Genomic DNA, 25,722 nt, shown 5'->3' with positions numbered 1-25,722 from the left:
CCTCAAACGTTTGCCTTCAGTAGACAAACTGGACTTCATATAAACCCATATTAGTGTGACCAATTGCACCAAAACTTTCTAAATTACAAAAGAGAGAAAATAACTTGGCAATTCGAACGGTTTTATTTATCTTAAATAGCATGCACACTTGAAAAATGGAAGGGAGAGAGAAAACAAAGTAGCGGACATAAATAAATATCTGTGTAGAGCGCGCGGAGTGAAAAATTACACGCCAGGATCATTAGTTTGTAGCGGGCAGCAAAAGTGATGACCAGAGCCATGAAAATCACTTGAATACTTTTCACTAGGCTTCTGGTGATAATGTGTAACACAACGAATGCTTCCATTTTAAACTAGGTTTGTTCAGGAAGTCCAGTCATATGGGCCTAAATTTCGCATACGGTTTTGTACAAAACATAAAATGTAAATGGCACATAAATTTTTTTCGGGGCAAACTCGGCAGTTGTGGTTTATGTCTTGCCTGTAAAAAGATATGAAGCGGACGCTAGAGGCGCTAGATAGTCACCGAGCGTTCGGTTTCGCTTCGGGAATAGCGGACCCAAAAGGGTAGCGGCAGTATATTGAGTGCAGCAATGTATGTTATTAGCTTGCTTCGTTTTGGGAGGAACCAAAGACGGTAAAAGATACCTTAAATGTTTGCAGCTCAAAGACAGCACAGCCAATGACGGGTTTGCGAGTTAAATTAGCCTGGATCGCTCACCACCTGAACTGGAACAGTTGAACACGAATAAAAAGAAACACAAGTAAGCAAGGAAAAAAGGAACGACCAATAAAGTAGCGCGAACAAAACCAACGCGAAAGCTCAATTAAAATCCATTTGGCAAAAAAATAAGATACTATGTAAATCAACAGAAATCGAGAAAACTAATTAAAACAGGACTGGCTGGCGAACTCAAACGCTGCACATTCACAGCAAGTGGGGCGCGAACCAACCCACCGAGCTACAAAGCCTCGTACAACGGTCCTTGGCGGTCAAGAACAGAACTCACAGTGACACTTATACCAGCGCGCCCCCTGGTGATGAAGCACTGCGCGTTCGAAAGTGTGCGGCAAACTTGAAACTTCATTCAAGGAACTTGAAAGCAAAAAAGCGAAACAAACGCGTGGATAAGGTGCAAAATATTACGAAGTCCAACACAGGGCTGTCTGCGTAATTCGCTAAATCCAAATACAACTTGCAAGACAGAAAAAATGGACACCAATAAAAATCTAAAACTTCCTATGCGGCCGATGGCAAAAGGGAAAGGCCGAAAAAAACATGGCAATACTGTGAACACTCATGGGGTTACGTCACCGAAAAGGATGGACCAATCACAGCTTGGCATCAAGCATCTCCAAGAACAGTTTGTGCATGGCAACCTTGCCGGATTGCCGGACACTGTGAAAGAAGTAAACGGCCTTGGTGGCGACTTGGCGTAGAAGGGGCAGCGTCATTAGCAGCTGCCCACAACGTTGGTACTTGGCCACAGGCCCAGTGCCCGTCACAGATGTCGCAGTCACATCGCAAAGAGCTTGTTGAAGAGTATTCTGTAAGTCTTGAAGTGTGCTGTGATTGTCCACATGCGGTGAATCTGCAACAATAAATACTGTTAATTAGTCAAGTCAGCGGCGGGATTTAAACTCGCGACCCTAGTCTCTTTTGGGTCGGTAAGATACAAATCAAGCCACTCAATATACATATTTATATGCTTTCATTCTGGGACCAGAGTCCAAACGAATGATGTCAGATTACCGCTGGTGAAAAACGAGAGAAGTCGTAAGAAAAAGGCGCCAGCGCGACTCTGCAAATACCTTGCTCCCTCGCTCTCCATTTATGGCGAGCAGCTCCTCGCTTACGTCACGCGTTGCCACGGCTACGGAGCGCCTAGGAGGCGCGGAGCAGGAACTATGCGACGATAAGCTCATCGATAACGCAATGTACACGTCATCGAAGGGGGCGTATACTCATGTGATCACGCCCACCGACGCGCGCTGCGCACACACACACGCGCTATGGAAAAGTTCAGCCTGGGTTATAGTCCGTCGTAGTACTGGCGGTTTTTGCCGCACGGCATAGAAGCCAAAGTCTAACGAATGTGATTCTAGTTACGCGCGGATGTAAGGGGTTATCAATTTGCGGACGCGATTAATAAATCACTTGTTTTATTGGTTGAAACATTCGTTTAATACTGCCGCGTGTTATGTCGCAGTGGGTTTCGGAAGTTGCTATTCGAGTCTGCTTTACGCGTTATGCTCGTTGTATATAATGGAATATTTTGTGAGACAGGACGACACTTGGGCAAAACCCTTAGTTTAGTTCAACCTTCAAGTAAGACGAATCTATGCCTATGCTTTTACCTTTTTATGAACTTTAAAAAAACATTATCGGCATGCCAATTATACGTGCCGTGCAGTTTGGATGTTAATATACATACAGTAATTGGTTTTGCTAATTTACAAAGTGAACGAGAAACACTTTCAGTTTTACGAAAATCTACCTTTAATGTTTAATCAGCAAACGAGAAAACATTCTCAGCGACTAAAAACGTTACCTGAATTGACTAAGGCAATGGCTTTCAAAAGTACGAACTCCTCTTTTGTGAGGCGAACACCTCTAAGCCGGCGCTGAAGTTGTCCGATCAAGTGGTATAGTTCGGTCATTTCGATTTCAGCACTCAGTTCAGCATCCACAACAAAGTCTTCGGCAAAAACGATGTCGCCGTCGTAAGGCAACGACCTGTGTTACAAGATCAATACGACGTCATCAACCCATTGCGCAACCGTTACGTCACCCCGGAATGTTTACCGACCTGTGCACGATTCCGAGAACTAAGATTTCCATCCACGCTGACTGGAGAAGCGCCATTTGGTCCGCCAACGAAAGGATGGTGAAACCTAAAAATTCAGCAACGTCATTGTGGCGTCACGAGAATGACGTATTCCCGCAAAAAGAGCCTGGAGTTACTGCGGGACATTTGTGCTTAAAATACCAAGCTCAAGCGACTGTGTTTGTCTTACATTGTAGTGAATTCACTGTGAATGGCTTAAGGGTAAATCGTAACTGACTTACATTGTGCCATATAGCGCAAATATTATTCTCAATATAATTCTTTACAAATGGCGTTAAATTCAGGAATACTTTAACAGACAAGAGGAAAAAAACTCGACATGAAGTGTTTTCTCCCACCGGGGTTAAACACGGAGCAAATAAACAAATTCAGTGTAACCCTGCGATAACACCACATGTAAGTTTGCTCGTACCTGGAATATGTTTTGCCCAGCCGATGATTACAACTAATTCGCGATCTGCGAGGTCAGAAAGTGTAGTAAGAACTTTGACCTCAGATCGTGGTGAGGTCAAGTCACTCTGGGCGTAGATTTTGTCTGGTTCGGCGAGCAGAAGATGTGACACAATCTTGTGTTCTGCAAATTACAAAAATATTTAGCAAATATAATCGAAAAAAATGTGATATGTTGTGCAAAGACAAGCATTGCGTCAAACAATTTTGAATTGAGAAATTGTCACCCCATTAATGTGAACTGCAACATGAAAAGAACAACGATTTCTTTTGGTGGTAAAAATTTATCATCCATGATTAAACAATTTATTCTTCGTATATTATGTAGACTAAGACCTAAATTTGTAAACTGTTTTATAGTCTTTTTTGTCACGAATCCACAAAAGTGTATGTGAGTTTCATTTAAGGATAAAGTATTATAGAATCGTTGCAGTCAATTACCAAGTCCAGAGGGGTTAATTCCGTTCGAGATGAACAGAATCACCGATTGGCGTTGTTCACACGTCAATGGCTTCCTATTAAAATCACAACACCACCGGGGCCCAGATCGCAGTAAATTGATTGCGGCATTTGAAAATGCAAGGGGAGTGTAGGGGGTTGGGAATGCTAGCGAATAGCAATTAGGTAATCATTAAACGGGGGAAGTAAGTAGCGGCGGTTGCTGTCCAACGCATCCGTGGCGAATCACTCACGTGAAATAATTGCCGGTTTGATATCGAGAGCCGACATGGAAGATGGGCCATAGGGGTGAATATCGGTGGAATCAATTTTCCTCTTGTACTTTTGCCGTCCACCGCGTACTCGGTCTGAGCGCACTCCTAAAAAGATAAAGACCCCGCTTAAAATGGGTTTACTCACTACTCACATATATAGACTTGTGGTATACTGCGAAATGTGACAGAGCAGTTTTGAAACGCCGTTTTCGTGAAGAGAGCAAACAAGGTTTATTTGAAAGTAAACGAACTTTCAGGTTATCGTAACGATAAGTTAAATATAAAGCAAAGGTGTTCAACAGCTTTTTAGTGTGGTACTGTATTGTCTTGTTACTTACATATTGTTCCTATGAGAAGTTTAAACTTTTAATGCCCCCCAACATTTTAAAACACAACAAAAAAACGAAAAAAAAATAAACTAACGCTGACAAACTGCCTTTACAAGCAGTCTTTGAGTGTTTGGGGTATAACTCGTGAATTCGGCAGTTCAACGATCTGACATTAACGATGGGCAATTATGATGAGCAAACACGATTACACACCTTCCCTAAGCATTCCAACTCTGAGGCACTTTGTAAATCTGCACGACTGGCAAGACTTGCGTCGTCGCTTTGTAATCTCACAATCGTTTGTAGCAGGGCAGGTATACTCGATGCTTCCTGTAAAAAGAAATAGTTACGTTCTCTTACGGGTCTTACGCCTGTATAATCCCAGGTTCACGGAGCTTTTGATAAATCGTTAATCGCTTTTCAATCACCCAAATGCATCAACACAGTGCCGTTTTTACGTAATCCCTGCTGGACTATATGCGTGCATGCTGTGTCGACAATACGACTTAAGGTAGATCCATTAACGAGTGCCTTTGTCGCAATAGCGCTCTACATAACCAATTCAGTTGTTACAGGTTTAAAATTTCACCACAGTAGGACCATAGGGCAATTATGCATGCACGAGATTCTTACCTTGAATTGTACGTTTAAAGAAGGCTTTGCAAGCTTCACAGGACGCGACCCCATAATGATATCCTGATGCTACATCCCCACATACAAGGCACAGGCGTTTTGGTGTCACCGGCGTAGTTGGGGACGACACTGCCGACGATCCCGATGAAACGTTGTCGGTGCTTGACGCATCGGTGCCGATGGAACCCGATGGGCGTTTTATCATAACCGCGCCAGGAGGGGCGGCCAACATATCGCTAATGTCATTTGCGTCCATGTTCTGTGAGAAATCGCAGAAGCTCGGTGTCATAATGCCTTGCGAGGCGACGCCATGCGATGACGTCACGATGCTGCTAATGTCTTCGAAGGCATCATCGTCACCCGACGACCCGTGCCTGTTGTTGTTGAAGTTGCTGTTTAAGTGTGGGGTAAGTGAGGCCATAGTAACCGCTGTAAAATCGTCGGCGACTGAGCATGGCCCGAGACCAAACTGTACCATAGTTGGGGGGCTGTAGCCATCCCCATCAGAACCAAGACTGTCCGGACTGCTCAGTGACGAATTGAAGCTTTGGCTGAAAGTGCCGCTGCTGCCCAACGGGCTGTAAGGTTCTTGCTTGATAGAAAAGGTCGATGCCAGTACGTCTTCGCTTGTTAGCATGCTGCACATGATCCTAACCGACTATTGGTCTGAAACGTCAAATGTTACATAGTTATTCGAATGTGAATGCCACATGCTCAGTAATAAAATTTGAAACAGTCGCAGCTACTGTAATCACAACTGTGGCCTACATGTCCACGATATTGGAACGTTGTCGACCGCGGCAACATCATTTCAGCTCGGCGCGACAAAGCAAATTAATGTTGGGAGCCTCACTGTCGTCTTGTCAGTTTGCCATATCTCATGTCAATCTTCAACGGTGCAATACAGGGTGACTAAATCCTCTATTTAAGATATGTTTCTGTAACCAACCCCGTTTAAAGGTTGGATTTTTGCTGCGAAGTGTTGCATGACATGCACAGAAACAGTATAAGTTTGTGGTCGCATCAACCGGATCAACTCATGCCACTAAAGGCAATTACCAATCAAGTTGCGTCGCAGACTCTAGTTATCGATCGGTTGAGAAACCAAACAAATTAGGCATTGATCGTTCAGACTTGCAGCAATCGGCGTATGCCTGACCAGTGCATTGGTGATCCAACGCGTGTCAACGCTATTCACAGGGGCACTACGGGGCAGCGTCGTTACGGGAGACGCGAGAATGCAACCTGTCAACAGGGCGATTAATTTGTTGCCGGTGAACCAAACGCTTGTGAAGCAGCAACGCGACTTGTTTGCAAAGCATATGCGCAGGCTCAGCACGGCTGTAGACCCCGGTCTGGCTGATTCTTTGGCGTTGCGATGGGCGATAACATTAAAGATGCACAATAACCTACAAGCTGTCTGATTGTGAATACAGCGAGAAGAATGTTGCCGCACCGGTTTTGTTTGCACGCATGTCGCCTGTTCACTGACCATGTAATCGTATGCGTCGTCAGTAAATCTCTCCAGTCTCCACAGCAACAGTTTTCGAGAAAAAACGCACCGACTGTACAACACCGAAAATAGTTTCGAGCCCTGCGCAAGCATCCTTTTTCACTTCGAGCCCTGTAATAACGTTCGCGTGATATTTATGTCAATTGTAAAAATACCTCGATTACCATACCATACATCCCTATTTGTGCGAAAATATAAGCTATTTTTGCTGCAAAACACGCGAAATCCAAGCATAACTTATGCCTGAGTGCAGACACCAGTTGAACAGCGTTCTACCTCATCAGCGTTACGCAACCACTGACGATAGTCTGCGCAATTTCGCAATACTTCATCGCGTGATGATGTCACAGCCTTCTTTTTTCGCGCAGCGCTCTCTCGCTTAGCATGTGCTTGGCTCAATCCATGCACATACCCTTTTTTCTGATGGCCCAGAATAGCACGCTTCTATGGCAACCATGACGTCACAAAGAAAGACACGCATCGCGCGCATTACACAGGCACACTCGCTCGCGGGGCCAGCAACCTCAACAAGAATCGCCGTTGAAGTCGTCATCGGTTTGCTGCTCTATGTTTAGGGCGTTTTTACAACGCGCAGTGCTAAGCCAGAGCGATGCTGCGCATTAAGTGCTTCATTACCAACATTGAATGGAAGAGTAGTTGCGTTTCGTAGGAAATGGCATTCACCAATACGCGCTTACAGCAATTACGTTGAAGCTCAAAGACTTTGCACCATGGGAGTTGTTGTTGACAATGGAAGATCTCTTTTACAGACCAGGCTAAAAAAATAACATTGTCCCGTGGCGGTTAAGCCTTGTTTGGCACAATGTTTATGTTTATTCAATTTTTAGGCGCAAAACCGCCCACAGAATATAATAGTATAGTGGCACTTTAATTGCACATACTTTGCAATATATTTTAGTGCCATTGCGTCCCTTCAAACACCTTTCAAAAGGCGGTTTATAACGTTGGTATCACAAAACACCTATGCCAGTCCGCCTCAGCAAATTAACCGTTAATAAAAAGCCACCAATCAAACTGTACGCATAGTCATGGCCGCAATATTTGCTGACAAACATTTGAGACTCTCGGCAAGCGATTATTGGAACATTTCGTGTTCAAATGATCGTTACACGCCATGTTTTTAGGTACAATTGACATTCTGCTGAAACACATTTAACCGCCTGCAGACAAACCGTTTAACTAAGTGTAAAAATGCTAGCAGTGTAGGAAAAATCGACAGGATATGGAACCATCTAAAATCAATCAATCAAGCACCAAACGCAGGAACAGTAATCCAAAACGGAACACATCACCCTTCTCCAGTTTACAACTAAATAACGACACTTTTCTTTTCCAAACTCCTGAACAGGAAATCCCTGAATTGTAGCGCAACTGTTAACTGCCGCACCTCTTCCGAAATATAGTTTATTGAGCCTTCTGCCACTGAGCACAGAAATTGCTTCGATAAAGACACCGTAAATCGATTGCCTGCAACGTTAAGTTCAGCTACAATACTAACTTTGCCACACTACATTGTCGCCTTCAAACGCAGCTAAAGCTTTGTGACGTAGAAATGGCAATTGTGTCTCAAAGGAAATTATTTGTGAAATATATTAGATTTTAGTTGCCTGCATTTCAACCCAAAACCTTAAAGCAAATGTGTTTTATTAAATCAGGAATGCGAAATTTGACCCAAGCTTGATAGCTCAGGTGGGGTCGGCGATTCACGATTGTATTACGGCTGGGCACAATCGATTTAAATCTCTCGAATACAATTGTGAGCCGGGCTTGGTTGAAACATGTAACCCTCCGGCAGTCTATTAATACTCACAAAGCGCCGCATGGGATAATAGTTTCCTTAAATCCCTGGATTCCGATTTCCGCCGACCAAAAGCTCCGATTTCTAAAACATCGCGTCTAATACCTTTTCAGGTGGCACATCTACAGCGGGTTTGCAATGCTCAAATGCAGTTTGCAACTATTTTAAACACGTCTTAAAGTTTTATTACAATTATATATTCTGCACCTGGTCACCGTTTTCGAACCTCTGAAAGAGTGAGTTTCAATGGCCACAAAAGCATTTTATGATATCTAATTACATTTTACCTGTTTTATACTGAAATACAAAATGTCCCTCTTTACAGAATCTCTTTTAAATCTGTTCTTGCTCTTACAGCATTCTGTTTAGGCACAGATGCCGGAACTAGTCTAAACACCAAAGACGTTTAAACCAACTGATCCAAAAAGAACCTGAAACAGAAAAAATCACCAATCAAAATAGTTGAAGCAGCGCTGTCCTGCCGCTATAGGCCTTCTAAATTTTGTGATTGTCCCCACAGCAATTGCGGGTTAACTGCAACGCAATTGCAGAAATGCTTTTAATAGATGGTCATTTTGATGTTACACTGTCCCTAGCCTGCACCCTTTATTAAACAAGTTTAAAATGCTGATTAAGACCTTTTAACAGGAGGCGGGCAACGCACATAATCAATACGGTTTTATAATGCATCCAATTGAGATTCTATTATCCTGCAACGTATACAGTCGTTACGGGATCGCGATACACTGTAGCTTATTCTCTTAACAGACACTAACTGTTAAGAGGTAAAAAGCTTTGGCACTTGCGAAATTCTTGGGCGCGCTACATGACAATTGTACCATTGTAAGCCATTCGCAAGAGGAGTGTAGAGACAATGAAATAAGAAACCACCAGACGCGCCGAACGGCGATGCTGATTGGTTGCCCGGGTATATGGACGATGTCGCATTATTTTCAATTTGAAATCAAAATGTTGTTCCTCTCGGCATATGATCGCTGTTGGTGCACAACAGGAAACATAAACGATACCTGTATGTAAAACGTGATATTGTATCACAGCTCGGTTCTTGCCAAACTTGAATGTTTAAATGCTGCTTATAACGCCGATTTTAAGTGTATTTCCCATCAATGGTAATATCGGAATATAAATTTCAGCCGAGATCAGTATCAATGTAATTTTTAGCAGTTGACCCGATTACTATACGATCAGACTTAAGTAATTAGATTGGATTCATCAATCAAAACTGGGTTCTGCTCCCCTGGATGAAACGCTCAGCGCATTCCTGTGTATATATAAATCACTATAGCCTTCAATGGTCCTGGCGTATACTATGATTTGGTCACCGTACATATTCTGTCATCAGCGTGTTTTTCTCCCCTAATATTAAATCTTTGCATAGCTATTGGAGGGGTGCGCTTGTTGTATGTTATTGTGTGCTTGCTGAGCAAAAATCCCACCACGTCTACCTGAACGAGAAGCAAGTTTGCAAACCCAGGCAAACAATGAACAATGTTGTACTTTTTCACTTCAAAACTGCGGTCAACTGTATGGCTTGTCGGCAGCAAAAACTTTTTGAATGTTCGGTACACAATTTGGTTATATTTAAGGCGCTTTTTGAAATATTGACCCCAAAGCACAAATGGCATCACAAAAAAACATTGCATAGATCGATAGGTTTATTATAGGAATGAAAAGAACTAGACACATTCAAGCACACTTAATGGCATCAAATGCACAACAGCGACATTTCTTCTTCGAATTGAACTTGTTTCGAAATACCGGGCGATATTGCTTTCACCCTAATAGGCCTATAGGGTATACGCTGGATGATTGCACTGACCAATCCACGAATTTTCCATTTTTGAGTCAAAGCAAGAACTGGGTGTTGGAGTTTAAACATCAGATTGTAATGGACGTTTCAACACAACAAAGTTGGGCTACGTGTTCGATTCTGTTTGGGTGAGAATGCATTTTTGTCCAGTGAGGATCTCACACAGCTCACTATAGCGTGTGTGATGCTTTGGACGCACGAAGCGGACGAAAGCCCGGAGCAGGTAATGGTGGGCGGGATTGTCAAGAAAAAGTCCCGCCAAAGATTCCACGAGAGTCTCGATGTTTTCTTTTTGTCGGTAGGTCTCAGTTGCGCCTTTAAGTGTCTTATAACCCTCGCTGTTAAGGACTTTCTTGATGGTCTGCAGAAGTCCACCTGCTGACCCGAACCGAGCACGACGCTCGTCTGCGAATGAATATCCTGCTTAGCATAATTTGATGGAACATATTATATTTTTAACAATCTGTTGCTTTTTAAGTTTTTTTGATAAGCTATCACCAAGACAGTCTGTGAAATAACTAAAAGCTGTTTCTATATGTGGCAAAAACAAGTTGCATCAGTTTTTCGCGCAGTTATTTCTTCACATTAGTGGTTTGGTAATTTTAGGGGGAATGTTAATTTTTACATCATAGAGGCAAAGTTATGTAAAATGATTATATCTTGTTTATTTTTGATTCCTATTTCTCTTTTTTTTCCTTTGTATTTGAAAAATCACTTTGGACTTTCTGCGAATCCTTTTTTATGTTTGTTATACAGGTAAATCTTTAGCATTACTTCGCAAAAGGTTGCATTACTTCGCATAGCATTACAGATATAAGGTGCGACCGTATTCGCAGGATTCGGAGATGGTGATGGGTTGCCAAGCAGCACTGCCACATAGTTTTGGGCGTTTATTGTTAAATCCGCGATTTTATATGCTTTATTCAGAAGCAAACAACTAGTGCCAAGCAAACGACCAAGATTTATAGCTTGCAACCAGCGGTAATAGTTCCGGGTAAATTATTATTTACCGTCCCAGATAAGTTAAACGATGTGTTCAATACGGCTCCTTTGGCACTTAGTTTTAAATACTGTTTATGGTATGCCACGTTTCATGGATCCCTATTGCGTAGCCCCTATATGTGGTTGTTAAACTCGTTACGGTTATTAGCCCTACCGCAACTGTGTAAATACGCATCAAGATTGAGCCCGAATTAGGACTGCTCCTTGTATTATAGAACTGATACAAAGGTACATCAACAAAACGCGTCGAATTTTGACAGTAAAACAAACAGATTTGACATGTTTTATGTGTAAACAGTAGGTATCTTAGGATGTTGTAAATGTCCAGTTAAAAACAGCGGATGGAAGATGAAAAAAAAACACGCAGGGCCTTTAAAGTCATTTGTTAACCCTTAACTCAAATCAAAGCGACTTAACAAGCGCACAGAAGCCACATCCGAATTTCAAATCAATAAAAAAATGAAATCAAAGGCGTTTGCGTTCGATGATCAGGGGCCAAAGGGGCGGTGTGGCGTGATCTGGCAAAAACGGTGAAACTCTGATCCAGGTTGCGCAAGCTAAGCTCTTAACCGGCGATGTTTGGTTTGCCCCTAAAACGCATTTTCATAACCCCGTGCGGTTAAACCGGCTCAGCGGACCGCACGTCCGCGGCCTTATAGTAACTCGGTAACGGGAAACTATAGCGTCTCCGGCGTTCGGGCTCTGTTAGTAGATGCTCCGAGTAAACAAAGGGTTTACAGCGAGGACACAACTGGCATTGAACGTGGATTTTGCGACAGTGCAAACTGCAGATGTGTTTTCATTCTGTAACCATGTAACGTAAGCGCTGTGACAATTAAAGTGGGCCCCGTGCAGAGATCAACAATGCTCAACATTTTATATTACCACAGCTATTTTTTGGGCAGCTCATGTACAGTATTGAGCTTTGTTTTGTGTTAAATAAGGGTTGTAAAAATGTATCGTAATCAAAAATACAGTCTATTTTTTAAAAATAAACAGTCTGCGAACAGCTTTTGAAAGACCAATCCATTCGCCACCTTCGTGGTTAGTAAATTTGATTAGTTTGTGTGCATTAGTATTAAAAATAGGGCCAATGATAATTTAATCCACACTTTTGAGCAATGCGTTAAACCTGGCTGTTCTTGAGTCGGTCCGTTACTTGTGGAAGGCTTCGCGTCTTCCAGTGGTGTTTCCATGGTGGGCGGACGCTAAAATTGCAAGTGAAGTTGGAGAAAGTCCAGTGGGCACAAAAGACTTTAAATTATAATGCGACACAACCTTGATTTTAATTTTCTTTTTCTTCTGCGTTTCCGCCATCCTTCGATCCATGACGAGAAGATGCGTCGACATAGGGTGCGCCTATGACGTCATAAAAGAAGTCATCAATAACTTAACATGATCAATCTTAGAGCTCCTCTGGCAATTTTATTTTGCTAGAAGAGCTATATAAGGTTGATAATAGGCCTGGCAGCAACAGCTTATTTAGATTCAACATGATATTTGTGTTTGAAAAAGTTTTAGTACATAATAATTCCTGAAAGAAAAAAGATCAAACCTCAGCTTCGCCCAAGTTTGTTGGTTCTTCCTCTTCTGTGACGTCATTGCACTGGTCCAAAGCGTCAAGGAGATTCGCTTTTTTTGAATCGTTGCTGCAAAAGTTGTAAATCGGTCTCAGCGGCATAATAGTTGTCCGTTAGGGTTGAAATGGACAGAATTGATTGGGGTAAAAAGGTTACAACCACACCCTTTCATTTATGATGCATCAGCACAAAACGCGGACAAAAGTAAACGAACGATGTAGCCGTTTGAAGCGCTTTCTGGAATTATATCGCATTATTTATTGCACTTGTCGTTGCCCCTAAACAGGCCGTTTGGGCGGGATGCGAACCGTTCCAGAACCACACCGCAAAACAAACGCCATTACCGCTCAGGTATGCTGGCTCAGCAAGCTTAACACACAAGTACAGATTAAAATCCTTTAATCTGCAACGTTATATGTGCTCCCTAGGGTAGCGACAAGAGCTCATTGCAAACTCATACCGTTTCTGCGGTCTATGTATTGCAGCTCATTAGAGCCTACCACATTAAGTCGGATAAACAGACTGGCGCGCGGGAAACATTCCATAGAATATGATGGCCACTTTGCAAATGCTTTGATATTCGTTTTTTTTTTCGTTTTCGCTGTATAGAATGTTGACCCTTTTAGTGCAAAAATGGAAAAGTACTGACAAATTCATTAAAGTGGTTGTAACGGGATATTTCGTTGGTATATTTGCAATCAAGGATTGTTTATGCAAAGAGTGAATGCAGAATTGCGACACGACCTGTGGTGCCTATATTCTCCGTTTATTGTTGATCAACAAGTCCGTAGACACCTAACGCACGCAAAAGAGTAGGTCATCAACTGAGGAAAACCGTTAAAAATAAGTTTTTAGGCGAAGTTATTGTCGTACTACAAAGCGACGCACACCGCAAACAAGACTGCAGAGTTATTGATATGGGAAAGCCGCAATCTCAATAACCAACCGCGCAAACAGAAGTTTTGGTGTTTTCGTGGTTTTCCACAATCCCGATCTTATGCGTTGGCAATATGACTTGGCAAATAGCAACAAGTTAACTTGGCTCTGCAAGATCGTGTCATTATTGCCGACAACATTCCCTCTGGGATCTAACCGCATGGCAAACTCCACACAAACACACACTTACCCATGTTCGACTCTCTTGCGCTTTCTAGTGTTTAGAGTGGAGGCTTGACACATACAGTCCGGCGCAAAAGTTGAATTGCTACAAAAATACATTTAATACTGATTTAAGTCAGTCACAAAGCGCCTACTGCGACTCTTCCCAGTTTGGCTTGTTGTGATTTTATTTACACGTTACTTGGCATTAGAACACTTAATGCTTCGACGTTGCCAACCTTAATGTTTATCAAGCAAATAACTTTTGGACGTCAAAGCAAGCGTTTGACAAATTTACGAAAAATTTTCAATGCGTCCTAATATACGGTATACAGTAAAAATGCCAAACAACAAATGTCAAAAAGTCGGATAAGATTTTAAGCTCTGAAATGTGGCAATGCTACTTATTTCAATTATGTTTCATACTTTGGTTTGTTGACTCTGCTAGGCACATGGCAATCTGGGTCGCTCATTTTCGGTAATTTTGTGATGTCGTACATTTTTTTCATCCCTCCAAACGACACTTGACGGGAAGCGCTGCTACTAATGGTTGATTTGTCAGCTCGTTTATCGATAGCTGGTTGACTTCGTTTCGGTTGTACAGCATCCTTTCCCGATAAAGACCTACAGAGAATATGATGAAGTGGGAAATCCTATTTTTTCAATGGAAAAATTTTGGGACTAGAGAAAAGTCGTTACATACCGGAGACGAAAATTTTCCTTTTCTCTGACTGAGCAGAAAAATGATCTGAGTCTTCGCATTGCCTTGGGGCAGTCGTCGAAAGACGTAACATGACTTTGAATCCACTGGGGAAGCTGAGGACACAAGGAAAATTATGGTAACACAATAATATTATTAAGTCGGCTTCAAAGGCTTACTGTACTGCTGGTTATAATAGACCTTTAAATAGTATACAATAAAGCACAGTAACACTGTTTATGTCATTCAAAGGAATATCAAATGGTTTATCATATACAGTGTTCTACACCAGGGGTGTCAAACTCGTGGGGTTCGTGGGCCATATTGCAGTTTAGAAATTATGCCAAGGGCCGCATGTGATTTTTAATCTAGTTTTATACACTTAAACAACCTTGCACACAGTGTGAAGATCAGTCTTAACTGTCTATAACGTCATAATTTACGTTGTAACGCTTGTGGTGCCTGTTTTTTCGCAGCATTATTTGTACACAATATGCGGGCAAAAAGTCTGATGCATACGGCTACTAGGCTGGTGATACTCTTTTCAGTACCACAAAATCTGTTTAGAGCAGTTTGAAAACCAAATTTTTGGCAAAGGAGTTTTAATAGATACCGCCAGTAGATAAACATGTTCACGGCCGCACAAACTCGTCTATGTGGCCGTACAGCTGCAGGTTGTATGTACACCCTTGACTGACGCTGTGAGGAACGGTTTTGTTATCGTTTCTACTCATAACATATGAACGTTTATTTATTAATTAATTTTCTGTAAATGTCTGTATAAATAATAGCTTTCACTTTAAAAAGTAAGAACATTTTATTATAGGCTAATTAGACAAAAATCTGACAAAATGCTACAATTGTTGTTGAGTGTTCGTGGGCCGCATTGAAGGGCTTCGTGGGCCGCATGTGGCCCGCGGGCCGCGAGTTTGACACCCCTGTTCCACACTACAGGCTTCAAAAATCGATACAAGATATCCTTTGAGATAAAAGTGGTAGTTTTTAAAAGTAAACAACTTATGTAGTAAAAAATGGTAAAAAGAACTGCAAAAGAACTCCGTCAAATTAATCAAATCTGACCTGGTAACAGTCGCAAGAGTACAGCTTTTTTACACGCCATCGACATACACACAGGTACAGTACAGGGTGGATTTAAGCAGATTAACACAACGAGATACTGACCTCATTCACTTGGTCTTTTCTGGTGAAGCGCTGATCGCAAAGGATAATCGCCCCGTAGTCGTATCGATGACGTATTACGCGTCCGATTGCCTGATTGACAGCTCTACAAGCTTGCAAGCGATACCATTCAGAACCCGGAATAACCTGCCCGTCAAGTGGCACATAATTTATTACATAGGGGTTTAATCTCCTCAAACCGAAATCAAATATATTTTTGCTCCTTAAACCAGTTGGAATTGGTCAGTGATTTTAAGACAAGTATGCTCGTAAAAGAATGTACAATAAAGCGGGTTTAAATTGGAGTTAAACTCTTTTTGTAGGTTGTTAATGCGTCAACGAAAAAGTAAACGGGTTTAACACAATAATCATTCAATTACTAACTAAAAGAAACATCGTAACTCCCAACAAACTGGAGTGTCGTTGGATGGCTACACTTGCCCATACGGCCTATCTCTGGTCACCAGCTGCACTAATCAGACCCCATACGTCGAAACAGTGTGCACTGTCTGCGGCTTATCAAAAGAAACATCGTCATCGGAAGACATAGATAATACAAACGTCTAAACATACTTTTGGTACTCCGGAGCGCTTCAGGTCGTCGAGAAAAGACATCTTTAACTTCACTTTCGCATCTTGGGTTGGAGGAAACGGAATCCCTACGATAAGTACAGCACGACCGTTGTCATTGGCGAAGTCGAGGCCCTCAGAAACCTAAAGAAACCAAAATCACGTGGGTCACCACTAAAATACTAAAATATATCGAGCTTTTGTCCACATAAACTTGCGGTGACAAAAAAGCCTGGAATAAGAATTCAATGCGAGTGGGCTCAACATAAAACAAAAACTTCTGAATATTGCGCAATTTTAAGAATGCAATTTATTGAACACGAGATTCACGTACAGTAAACCTCGGTTAATCTGGACCAAAAAATTGTTCGGATTAGGCGAAGATCCGGACTAACCGATGTCGATTAGTTAAAGCATTACTACATTACAAATCATTTTGAAACTCGAGTTTTCTCCGAGTTAGGCAAAGATCCGGATTAACCGAAAAAGATCCGAGGTTTATTGTATAACGTTAGTTGTGATCGGAGCATCAAGTTTTATGGAAAGAAAGGTGTCGAGCGCCACCAAGCGACATCATTTTGCGTGAACTTTGTGAAGTTAAGTGTGAACTTTTCAATCGACTGCGCAAATGCTTTCTTAAACCTTATGGTAGCAACAACGATACTCGGTACTTGTTTCTTTTCCGAGTACGGATTACACACTCATGTTTCTAAATCCATCTCCGCTTTCCTAGCGGAACTGAAGAGCTTTTCAGTTGTCTGAAGTGGAAAGCTTTAATGAAAGTATTAAAACATCATTTTGGACATGAAGGGTTGTTCACATTGTCACAAAACGGTTTAAAGTGGGCGGTTGGTCAAAATCCTTGTTTCTCGATACTATTTTTGGACCGGATTCGTCTTTAAAAGGTGTTTGGCTTGAGTTCTGCTACTTAGATGTGAGTAATGCGTCAACCTCACTGCTGGTAAACCACGCTTACAAGCGTTACCTGAAAATGGTTCACTACCATACCATGCATTGTGCAGTAAAAATAAACAGGTGTCCACATGATCTGAATAGTATAAAATCACAATTAAAATCACCACCACGTACCGTCGATGACTTTAGCTTCAAGCTTTTAAAGAAACCTTTGAACTATTTTAACACTGATTTTGTGCCAAATCTTTAAGCGTACCTTTCCCCTGCATATGGCGAAGAGGGCTCCACCCTGTGGTGATTTGACATCAGAGTAGAATTTTTCGATGGCGTCCTTTAGTTCACCCTTGCCGCGAGGTTCAACAGTGCATAGTTTGGTTGATTCCAACTTTCGCATAACGTCTGAGCTTTCCTGAATAGTAAGTGAAGATGTAAAAAATAAAAGCAAAAAAAGGCAACAAATGTCTTAGAACAGTAGCGAATAAAATTTAGTCAATGTATATGTGTGTAATTGTTTTGTTTTTAAAAAGCTCGACATTGCGCAAGCACAAATCCACCTTTTCCTTTGAATTCCCAAAAATAGTTGCTGAATTGACGTTGTTAATAAAAACTCAAAACCAATACTGAAGACTATTTCCAGTTACTTTTCGTCCGCTGGTTATTAACACAATCCAAAACTCTCACCCTCCACGCTTTTACATAATGTTCCATGGCAGCATAAGATGGAAAGAAGACAAGTAGGCCACCAGGTGACGCCTTTGCCACTTCAGCCACTGTGTTACCAAGCTCAACAACTTGTTCCATAACGCCGCGAGATTTAAATGTGGATTCCAGTTTGACGCCGTTCATCCCGCGCGTCAACGAAGCCACAAATATCTGGTGCTTGTCAATCACGTGACCATTTACCAGCGTGATGGGAAAGTCCCTTTACAGAAATACGAGATAATGGTCTTCAATGAAGTGTTAAAAATAATGATAGAGGTTTGAAAACCTATAGGAAACAATATCAGGCCATAAACTTCCTAACTTACACGTGAAGTTCGGATACAAAAGAGTCGATCGGTGAAATGGTTCCACTAGTCAATATCAAGTTCCTTGATCCGTTTCGTACAAGATCCTGCATTGCGTATCCCGGACTAAAACACCAGTAGGAAATCGTGCGGCCTACGTGGGAAAATATTTTTCATAAGGTATCCACACTGCACCGAAACCATCAATAACTCTGGCCTATTCGTTATCGAACAGCGTTTCATAACTAAACAACGTTACGAACATTTCGTATCACAGCATAGCTTACTTGGTTTCGATTTTAACGTTCCTTTGTCCTTCTTCCACAAATCCTTCTTGCCGGTTTTAGGTGCATCTTCGCATATGTGAACCCGGTAGAATCGGGTGAGTTCCTCTATCGAAGGCCGAGCAGGTGCTGAATAAATTGAGAATGTGGGTGTTCCGGCGTCCCCTGGCCCAGTCGAGGATGCACTGAAAGCCACCTTGATAATTTCAGAGAATTTCTGGAGAGCAGTACCACGCGTCCGAAATGAGTTGCTTACTGAAATATCAAAATTGCTTGTCCAACTGCAGTATTGCTGATGACATGATTTGCATATACTTTGACAGTAAGGTGGAGAATAAAAACCCAAATTAATGGTGCACACTGGGTAGGAAAGTTAGGAAGTTTGTTTACTATAATTAGTTAATATTATACAGCAAATCAATGTGTAGACAAGATTTAACTAAAAATACACCAGTTACATGTAGATAAGTAGGATGAAATTTTGTCCATAAGTTCCAGGAGAATTTCATGTGTATCAAAGGTCAAGTTGACTTTGCTGAAGAAATCAAATATATACCTGCCACAAAAAGAACATGAAAAAACTAGAAAAACACATCACACACTTTCATGTTGCTTAAACCAGGGCTACTCAAACTTTCTTGCTCTGCGACCCATTCTGAAACATAAATTTCTACACGACCCCTTGATGGGTATAGCCCAGGGGTGCACAACCTTCTCGCTATGACGGCCGCATCACAGATCTTTATTTCACCAGCGGCCGCTTATTGCCTGCTTGCTTGTGTCTAAAATTACTGATGTAAAGAAATACTTATATATTATACATATATATATACTATCTAATGGCGCCTAAAAAGCCTAAATTAATTTCTAACTTGATGCACAAATTGACAGCCTTATCTTTTATGACGTCCTAATCTATATTGTGATGCTTGTGGTATCTGCTTTTCGCATTGTTTGCATACAATAGGCATAAAAAAAGTCTGGCACATATGGCTACTAGGCTGGTAATACTCTTTTAAGTTCCACAAAATGTGTTTAGAGCAGTTTAAAAAACAAAATATTTAGCGAAAGAGTTTTTACGTCACGGCTGCCAGTACATAATTATATTCTAATAAACATGTTCACGGCCGCACAAACTCGTCTCTACACGGCTGCAAGGTTGTGCACCCCTGGTATAGCCTCTACACGGGAATGATGTGTAAACAATAAACATACGCACTCACAGTGTTTTTTTAAGGTGTTTTGGGGTACCGAAACGGTCCCCCAAATTTCTCCAGCGGTTTCCCAAAATTTGCCAGTAGCCTAATAAATAATTCGTTTAGGCAAATATGGCTATTTTTTGGTATTTAAATGAAACACTTGCGGTCTCTTAAAACTACTTAGCGGCCACCCAAACCAAACCTTAAAAAAAACCTGCACACTCATACCATTTATTGTGACTGACATAAAATGTATAAAGTTTCGCGACCCCAAAATTAAATTCCGACCCACAGTTTGAGAAGCGCTGGCTTAAACCAACCTTCCTGGTTCTGATTTGCTTTTTGATGCTGGGAGTTCAATTTTATCAAGGTGTTCTTCCAATGCAAGAAAAAATGACTTCATTAAAGCAACATCATCCTTTTTAAATTCGGACAATGCTAAAATACAACCACATGAATTTTTTTGGCATAGTTATACATAATCTTGCAGGAAAGAAGAAATTACCAGTTGTTTCACCAGCTTCATGGCCATCTGCCACAGTTCCAGTCTCAGCCATCTTTGTAACAGCATTTAAAAGATCTCCCACTTCTTCAATGCAATTAGCTATGTCCAACGAGGACAAATCGAATGATGCTGATTCTTCACATAGTTTCTCCTAGGAATAGACATCATTTGTACAATCTTTTTTAAATATATGAACTACTGTATATTTCAGGAAAGTGTTATTATATTTGTACCAAGTTTAAGATGCTTAATATTAGAAAAAAACTCATTAATTAGTAATTATTACCAAGTTATGAGCTTCATCAAATATAATCACATTTCCTCCAATTTCCAGATTATGTGACCTTCTGGACTTTCGATCAAGCAGGTAATTATATGGTGTAAAAATCACACCACACTCAACTTGTTTTGAAACTTCCCTGGTAGAATAGTAGGGACAGGCATTTCTTTTGTTTCCAAGTTGTACAAGCTCTTCTATATCCATTACTTCTTTGGTGAAGATTCCATTTTTCCTTGCATCTTAAAAAGACCAGAGTACAATCGACAGTACTTTTATTACATTACACATGTTTGAAGTGAGGGCATTTAAAGCTCAAGAAAAAGGTTTTAGGAGGGTTAAGTTTTATTCGGAGGCATTTAACATTAACAGGTCCATCGCTAGCATTAAAAAACAACAACAATCAAAATCCAATGATAAAAAATAGCGATGCAAAAACATGAAATGAAGTGGAGCATTCCATAAAAGGGGGAAAAAGAAAGTGTTTTTTGCACTCTTAATCTCTAAAACCATTCTGCTTCATTGATCCTTGAAGTATATAATTCATACACACCATCAACATTGTTGTAGAAATGACACAAGTGCTTGTTAACCTTGTTTCTGCACATGTGGACCATGGTTTGATTGCTGGTTTGTTTCGATACCTCTGGATGAATACACATTTGCTCTCGAGAACCGAGTAAACTGATAACAACTCTGCAGAATAAAAAAAAACATCGTATTACTGGTTTTTCTACTTGTCATCATAAATGAATTGAGCTTACTGTTTTCCGTATGCTGTTCGCTTCAACTCTTTAACCACTTGGGACAGTTGGGAATGTGTACGAGATGCATAGATGATTTTTGCAACATTTGGGGTAGTTTCGTTGGGTGCTGCATTGTTTGCACCCCAAGCACCTAAACCTTCCTCTATCTATGGTCAAACAAACCAAACAAGTTACACAGAAATACTGCCTTATTAAAATTTTGAGTTTGTTATTGAAGTTATAACAGTTTTAACTGCAGAGGTTAACATACCTGCTTATCTTGGACTTCAAGGGCTTTTATTTTTTTAAGTTCTGAAAATCTCCATGCCAAGGTAGCGCACAACAGACAAAGAGTTTTGCCAGTTCCCGTTGGTGATTCCAGTACAGCGTTTTGTCCAGTCTGCAGGGCCTCAATTATCTTTGTCATGTAATTTGTTTGGACATCGTACGGAGTAAAGGGAAATTCCACGTTTACACCTAGGATATCCAACACAGGCATGCTAAAAAGTGAACTAAAAGTTAACGAAATGTTCAAGTACAATTCCATGCAAATAATACCCGCCAGATGAAGGGAAGGGATAATTACTTTGAAGCCTAACCCAAACGAACGAGTGAAACTTGATCTAATTACCTGAGAAGTAATGACGGATTAGCGGTATACACTCAGAAGCACAAACATTTAAATGTATTTACCTTTGTATTATGACCATGTTTTGCCAACAATTTTGATTAATTTGCCATTGAAAAGGAACAGAGGACTTCTATGTGCATCGTAAATATCGCAAAGGAAATGGGCAACAATTGTCCAGAGTGAAAACACAGAAAACAGGACTTCACTTGCTGGAAATGATACCAGGCAGCCAGTTAAATTGCTGTGAGTAAGAAATAACAAAAGTTTGAAATATTTTGAGCTTAATTTTATTATGTGACGTAAGCATTGTTGCCGTTGTGTGGATGTATTTGTTTACTTTCTGACTTGAATACAGGGGAAAACCCCTTATAGGTTTGAAGGCCACAAGTTTTGTTAAACGAGGGGTTAAAAAGTGACTTTATATGTTTAACCATGCACACCAACCTATACTGGGCTCTTTAAATATTAATTCAGCTTGTTGTTACTTTACTGTTTCCACACTTTGGTGCCGCTTTGTCGATACCGTGATTTCCAAAAGAACTTAACGTTAAATGTGTGTAGAAATTAGAGATGTGCCGAATATTCGGTTTGCCGAACTTATTCGGCCGAATCGGCCACTTTTGCAAAGATTCGGTTTCGGCCGAATAATTTGTTGCGATTCGGCCGAAACCGAATCTTTTACGAACACATATTTAAAGCGTTAAACGTGTCTCTGCTTATAGTACCAACAAAAATCGCGCAAATCATTATATTTTTTATCACATATATCGTTTTCCCACTGCAGACAACTAATCAGTAATTCATTGTCGGGTTGGCAATCATGCTTGAGGCAATGTTAAACCCAACAGAACTAAAATAGGGACAAAACACAACCATTCTGCACTAATTGCCTGGTAGATAAACTTATATTTTCATGTCAAACGCGTAGTGTACGACTTCACGTGACGTCATAAATGATTCGGTTGATTCGCCGAATATTCGGTTTCGGCCGAATCGAAATTTCGCCGATTCGGCACATCACTAGTAGAAACCCATGCAATATTCTACAAACATGACAATGCGTGTTTGAAACACAAGGCAGATCAATGCCACGGACAGAAACAAACCTTAGTTTTTTTTGTTGGTTATTTATCTGCGGTGTTGGAGTTTTGCTTGTGAGTCCAAAACCACACTATGTAAAGTTTAAATGGTTTATAATTAACCAGTACTTTGCATTGTGGTATTACAAATGAAACTATTCAGGCGTTACAGAGCGACGGTCATACAGTTGCGCCTCGCCTTTTTTGGTACTTCGCCGATTTGGAAACCTCTCGAGCAGCGCGACTGTTTTACCATTGCCCACTTGTACGCGACCACTCCAAGGAATTCGGACAATAGTTATCATGGAGTCGGGTTAGCGCACAACACAGAGCAGTACATGTTGTGGAGGCTTGGCTAGTAAAAAGATCTATTTGTATCAACAATAGTAACAAAGACCTTTTGTTTGGAATGCCGCTTCTGGACCAAACTTAGTTATCTGTACACAGAAAATTGGACCCCTTTCTTGTGTACACTGCGTAAGTTCAATAAAAATTGAATTATAGTGGAATATCATGTAACAAGATTTTACACAGCAGACATAGGTGGTACAGAAAGTCAGGTGTTATGAAACTGCACTGTGTGTGAAGTACGTCTCGATTTTCGCATTTTGTTGTGTTGTCTTGTGTAGAAGGATTTTGAATTGATCTTTAAATGTTTTTTTCATAGTTAAATGTGAAGGATTTATACAGCAAGGATAGGTTGATATTACTATAACCAGTTATTTTTAAATACAAACGATGCACAACGAACAGTTCGACCAGGTGATTGATTCAGAGGAAATTGACATAAACCTTCTGCATCATGCAAGGCTGGGATTAATGCGAATTCATAAGCGCTGTGGTAGCGGCTCAACCACCAATGTTGCGCAAACACCTGAAAAGACAAGTAAGTTAATTATAGGAAACAGTGTGTTCTTGCATGACCCATGCACTTATTTTTACTCGAATGTATGTATCGTATGGGTATTTTTACTAACCTAATTTGAATTTGACTTGGGCATTGGGCATTGGGCATTATTTCGTGGGTCACATTTTAGCTTGTCAAACAAGGAATTTAATGTTTTGTTTGACTTGCAGTACATGTGCTTTAAACTTAACTATTGACGCTTTCCATTGTTGCCAAGATATGCAAACATTTTAGCAGAGAGTATTAATCAACTCAAAGGGCCTTAATTAACACCATTTATTATACATTAAAAGGGTTGTGTACAAAAGCTAAACTCAAGTCAAACATTAAACGAATCGTTACGTACCAAAATACCTGCTAATTATTATTGAATATATGTTTTTAGTAAGGAGAAAGTCTGGGCGGCATTTTATTGAAGTGACTGACCACGGACTGCGTCAAACTCTGCTGGCCGGCCAAATTTAATAACCAACAATTTTTTTTCATAGAAGAAGCGGTTGAGATTAGAAAGGAACCGGAACCAACGACCAAAGCATCAACACCCAAATCCAAATCAGAGTATAAGGACAAGAAAAAGTCCGAGTCGGAATACATGAGCCTGAAGAAACCAGTGCCACGTTCTATTTACTATCAGCACAGCAAACAGGGAATGAAGTATTGGTACGAGGAGAAGAAACCACAATCATGTGAGTTGAATAAGCTTAAAAACACAAACGCTGAACGTGTATCGGCGAAACGTTGGCTCAACACTTCCTCCGGGCACAAAGTCACGTAAAATTTGTCGAGTTTTCGTCGGCAATACAACTCGGTTAGTGGGGTTGTTTTCCTAGATTTTGGAACTAATAAGACGTGTAGCCCAATTTTAAAACCTACGGATGGACTAACAGCCTCACTAGATTTTATTATTTATTTGACAATTTTTGTGACGACTTTTGAGATATTTGTAGAAAAGTAAACAACGCAACCATCATGCCTATAATTGTTTCGTGTGTTTTTAGACACTTCAAAAGTTCCGATGGGAAGAAAGGGTATGATGCTGGGGTTGGTCGACGCACCTTTAAAATAAACAATGATCAACATATGATTTTTGAAGGCTTCAACATTGTTTATTCTTGTTTTTATGTTTACGTTCCTGGTGCATTTTTATATCTTGCAACTTATTATTCCATGTATGTTATTCCATGACCGTACACACGGAATTGATCAGGATTCGTTGGTACTTAAAAAAGGGGTTTACAACCTTAATAAGAAATAATGGAGAAAAACTGAAAATGACAGTAGCCTGCATTGTTTACTACAGAGAATCCGATGCCATTCGATTTTTTCGGCCATGCAAGTTTCGTGTTTCGGAGAATTCTGCTAAAACCAAGCAAAAAGTTTAGGACTGTCAGAAGGAATATCAGAAGAGGCCTAAATTGCCAGAGAACAATGTGATAATTCGTAAAAACACACAGTTAATACCGGATTATTAGCAAAATTTTAAAATAGAGATGTTGTTTTATCAAGTTTAAAAATGCTTGTTGTTGAATACTTGATAAATAAGTCGGAAAACCAGACTTTCCTTTTATTTCCAGAAAAGAAAATAAGTTTCTGTTAGATTACAGGTCAAATTATATAACCCAGCTTCCGTTAGTTTGAAGGTTCAGTAACAGAGGTAGAACCGGAATCGAATAACCAAAATTTTGACTCGATATTCGAAAAAACTCTGAGGCCTATCCAATTTTTCGATTTTGGGGCGTCAAAAAATTGAAGACAAATCCGGTTTTCAGCGGGTTTTCGACGGAATATTCCAGTTTCAAACTGGTTCTAGTCAGTGGTGGGATCCAAAACTTTCATCAACCGATTCTATCAAAGTCATATTTTTCAGCCGGTTCCGTTACAAAATCGATTGACAAAACCAGTAAAG

At 40.6% G+C, this 25,722-nt stretch overlaps 3 protein-coding genes across 5 annotated transcripts; 1 reads left to right on the top strand and 2 right to left on the bottom strand.

Annotated features, from left to right (window-relative positions):
- Positions 1-104: 104 nt before the first annotated feature.
- On the bottom strand, positions 105-5,660 carry LOC145219137 (steroid hormone receptor ERR2-like). The gene is made up of 7 exons (XM_080086526.1): positions 4,975-5,660; positions 4,555-4,671; positions 3,992-4,117; positions 3,262-3,423; positions 2,811-2,895; positions 2,553-2,737; positions 105-1,592 (listed from the first exon to the last, which is right to left on the bottom strand). Exons 1-7 carry the CDS (start codon positions 5,618-5,620, stop codon positions 1,333-1,335), a joined length of 1,581 nt encoding a protein of 526 aa, XP_079942652.1. The 5' UTR covers positions 5,621-5,660; the 3' UTR covers positions 105-1,332.
- A 4,304-nt stretch (positions 5,661-9,964) lies between these two features.
- LOC145230347 (regulator of telomere elongation helicase 1-like) lies at positions 9,965-22,029 on the bottom strand. 3 transcript variants are annotated; one of them, XM_080095779.1, is made up of 22 exons: positions 21,893-22,029; positions 21,758-21,830; positions 21,471-21,699; positions 21,218-21,366; positions 21,007-21,149; positions 20,463-20,695; positions 20,177-20,327; positions 19,992-20,109; positions 18,931-19,028; positions 18,452-18,727; positions 18,210-18,342; positions 17,863-18,103; positions 17,438-17,590; positions 16,270-16,410; positions 15,700-15,843; positions 14,521-14,633; positions 14,244-14,441; positions 13,846-13,923; positions 12,695-12,788; positions 12,418-12,498; positions 12,272-12,347; positions 9,965-10,542 (listed from the first exon to the last, which is right to left on the bottom strand). In XM_080095779.1, exons 3-22 carry the CDS (start codon positions 21,696-21,698, stop codon positions 10,244-10,246), a joined length of 3,147 nt encoding a protein of 1,048 aa, XP_079951905.1. In that variant the 5' UTR covers position 21,699; positions 21,758-21,830; positions 21,893-22,029; the 3' UTR covers positions 9,965-10,243. The 3 variants fall into 3 exon arrangements, with proteins under 3 accessions (XP_079951905.1, XP_079951886.1, XP_079951896.1); XM_080095760.1 differs by lacking the exons at positions 21,758-21,830; positions 21,893-22,029 and having other exon boundaries at positions 21,471-21,751; XM_080095770.1 differs by lacking the exons at positions 21,758-21,830; positions 21,893-22,029 and having other exon boundaries at positions 18,476-18,727; positions 21,471-21,751.
- Positions 22,030-23,564: 1,535 nt separating this feature from the next.
- LOC145235390 (uncharacterized) lies at positions 23,565-25,071 on the top strand. Its single transcript, XM_080099583.1, has 3 exons — positions 23,565-23,795; positions 24,305-24,502; positions 24,815-25,071. The coding sequence occupies exons 1-3, from the start codon at positions 23,648-23,650 to the stop codon at positions 24,880-24,882; spliced, it is 414 nt and encodes a 137-aa protein (XP_079955709.1). The 5' UTR covers positions 23,565-23,647; the 3' UTR covers positions 24,883-25,071.
- The last annotated feature ends 651 nt before the right edge of the window (positions 25,072-25,722 follow it).

The sequence above is a fragment of the Phallusia mammillata genome, chromosome 1, assembly GCF_965637545.1.
Source record: "Phallusia mammillata chromosome 1, kaPhaMamm4.hap1.1, whole genome shotgun sequence".
NCBI classification, from domain to species: Eukaryota; Metazoa; Chordata; class Ascidiacea; order Phlebobranchia; family Ascidiidae; genus Phallusia; species Phallusia mammillata.
Note: the sequence above shows the minus strand (reverse complement) of the source record. Positions and strands in the feature narration are given on the sequence as shown.

Bases quoted from the DNA above. Each gene is read 5' to 3' on its own strand.
- LOC145219137 (XM_080086526.1), bottom strand. From the start codon at position 5,620: ATGTGCAGCATGCTAACAAGCGAAGACGTACTGGCATCGACCTTTTCT. The intron at 4,672-4,974 runs GTAAGAATCTCG...TTCTTTTTACAG, and splicing joins CTTTAAACGTACAATTCAAG to GAAGCATCGAGTATACCTGC. The intron at 1,593-2,552 runs GTAACGTTTTTA...TTATTGTTGCAG, and splicing joins CATTGCCTTAGTCAATTCAG to ATTCACCGCATGTGGACAAT.
- LOC145230347 (XM_080095760.1), bottom strand. From the start codon at position 21,746: ATGGAATTGTACTTGAACATTTCGTTAACTTTTAGTTCACTTTTTAGC. The intron at 21,150-21,217 runs GTAAGCTCAATT...TTTATTCTGCAG, and splicing joins CGAACAGCATACGGAAAACA to AGTTGTTATCAGTTTACTCG. The intron at 19,029-19,991 runs GTTGGTTTAAGC...TTTTTGTGGCAG, and splicing joins AGCAAATCAGAACCAGGAAG to GTATATATTTGATTTCTTCA.
- LOC145235390 (XM_080099583.1), top strand. From the start codon at position 23,648: ATGCACAACGAACAGTTCGACCAGGTGATTGATTCAGAGGAAATTGAC. The intron at 23,796-24,304 runs GTAAGTTAATTA...TTTTTTTCATAG, and splicing joins GCAAACACCTGAAAAGACAA to AAGAAGCGGTTGAGATTAGA. The intron at 24,503-24,814 runs GTGAGTTGAATA...GTGTGTTTTTAG, and splicing joins GGAGAAGAAACCACAATCAT to ACACTTCAAAAGTTCCGATG.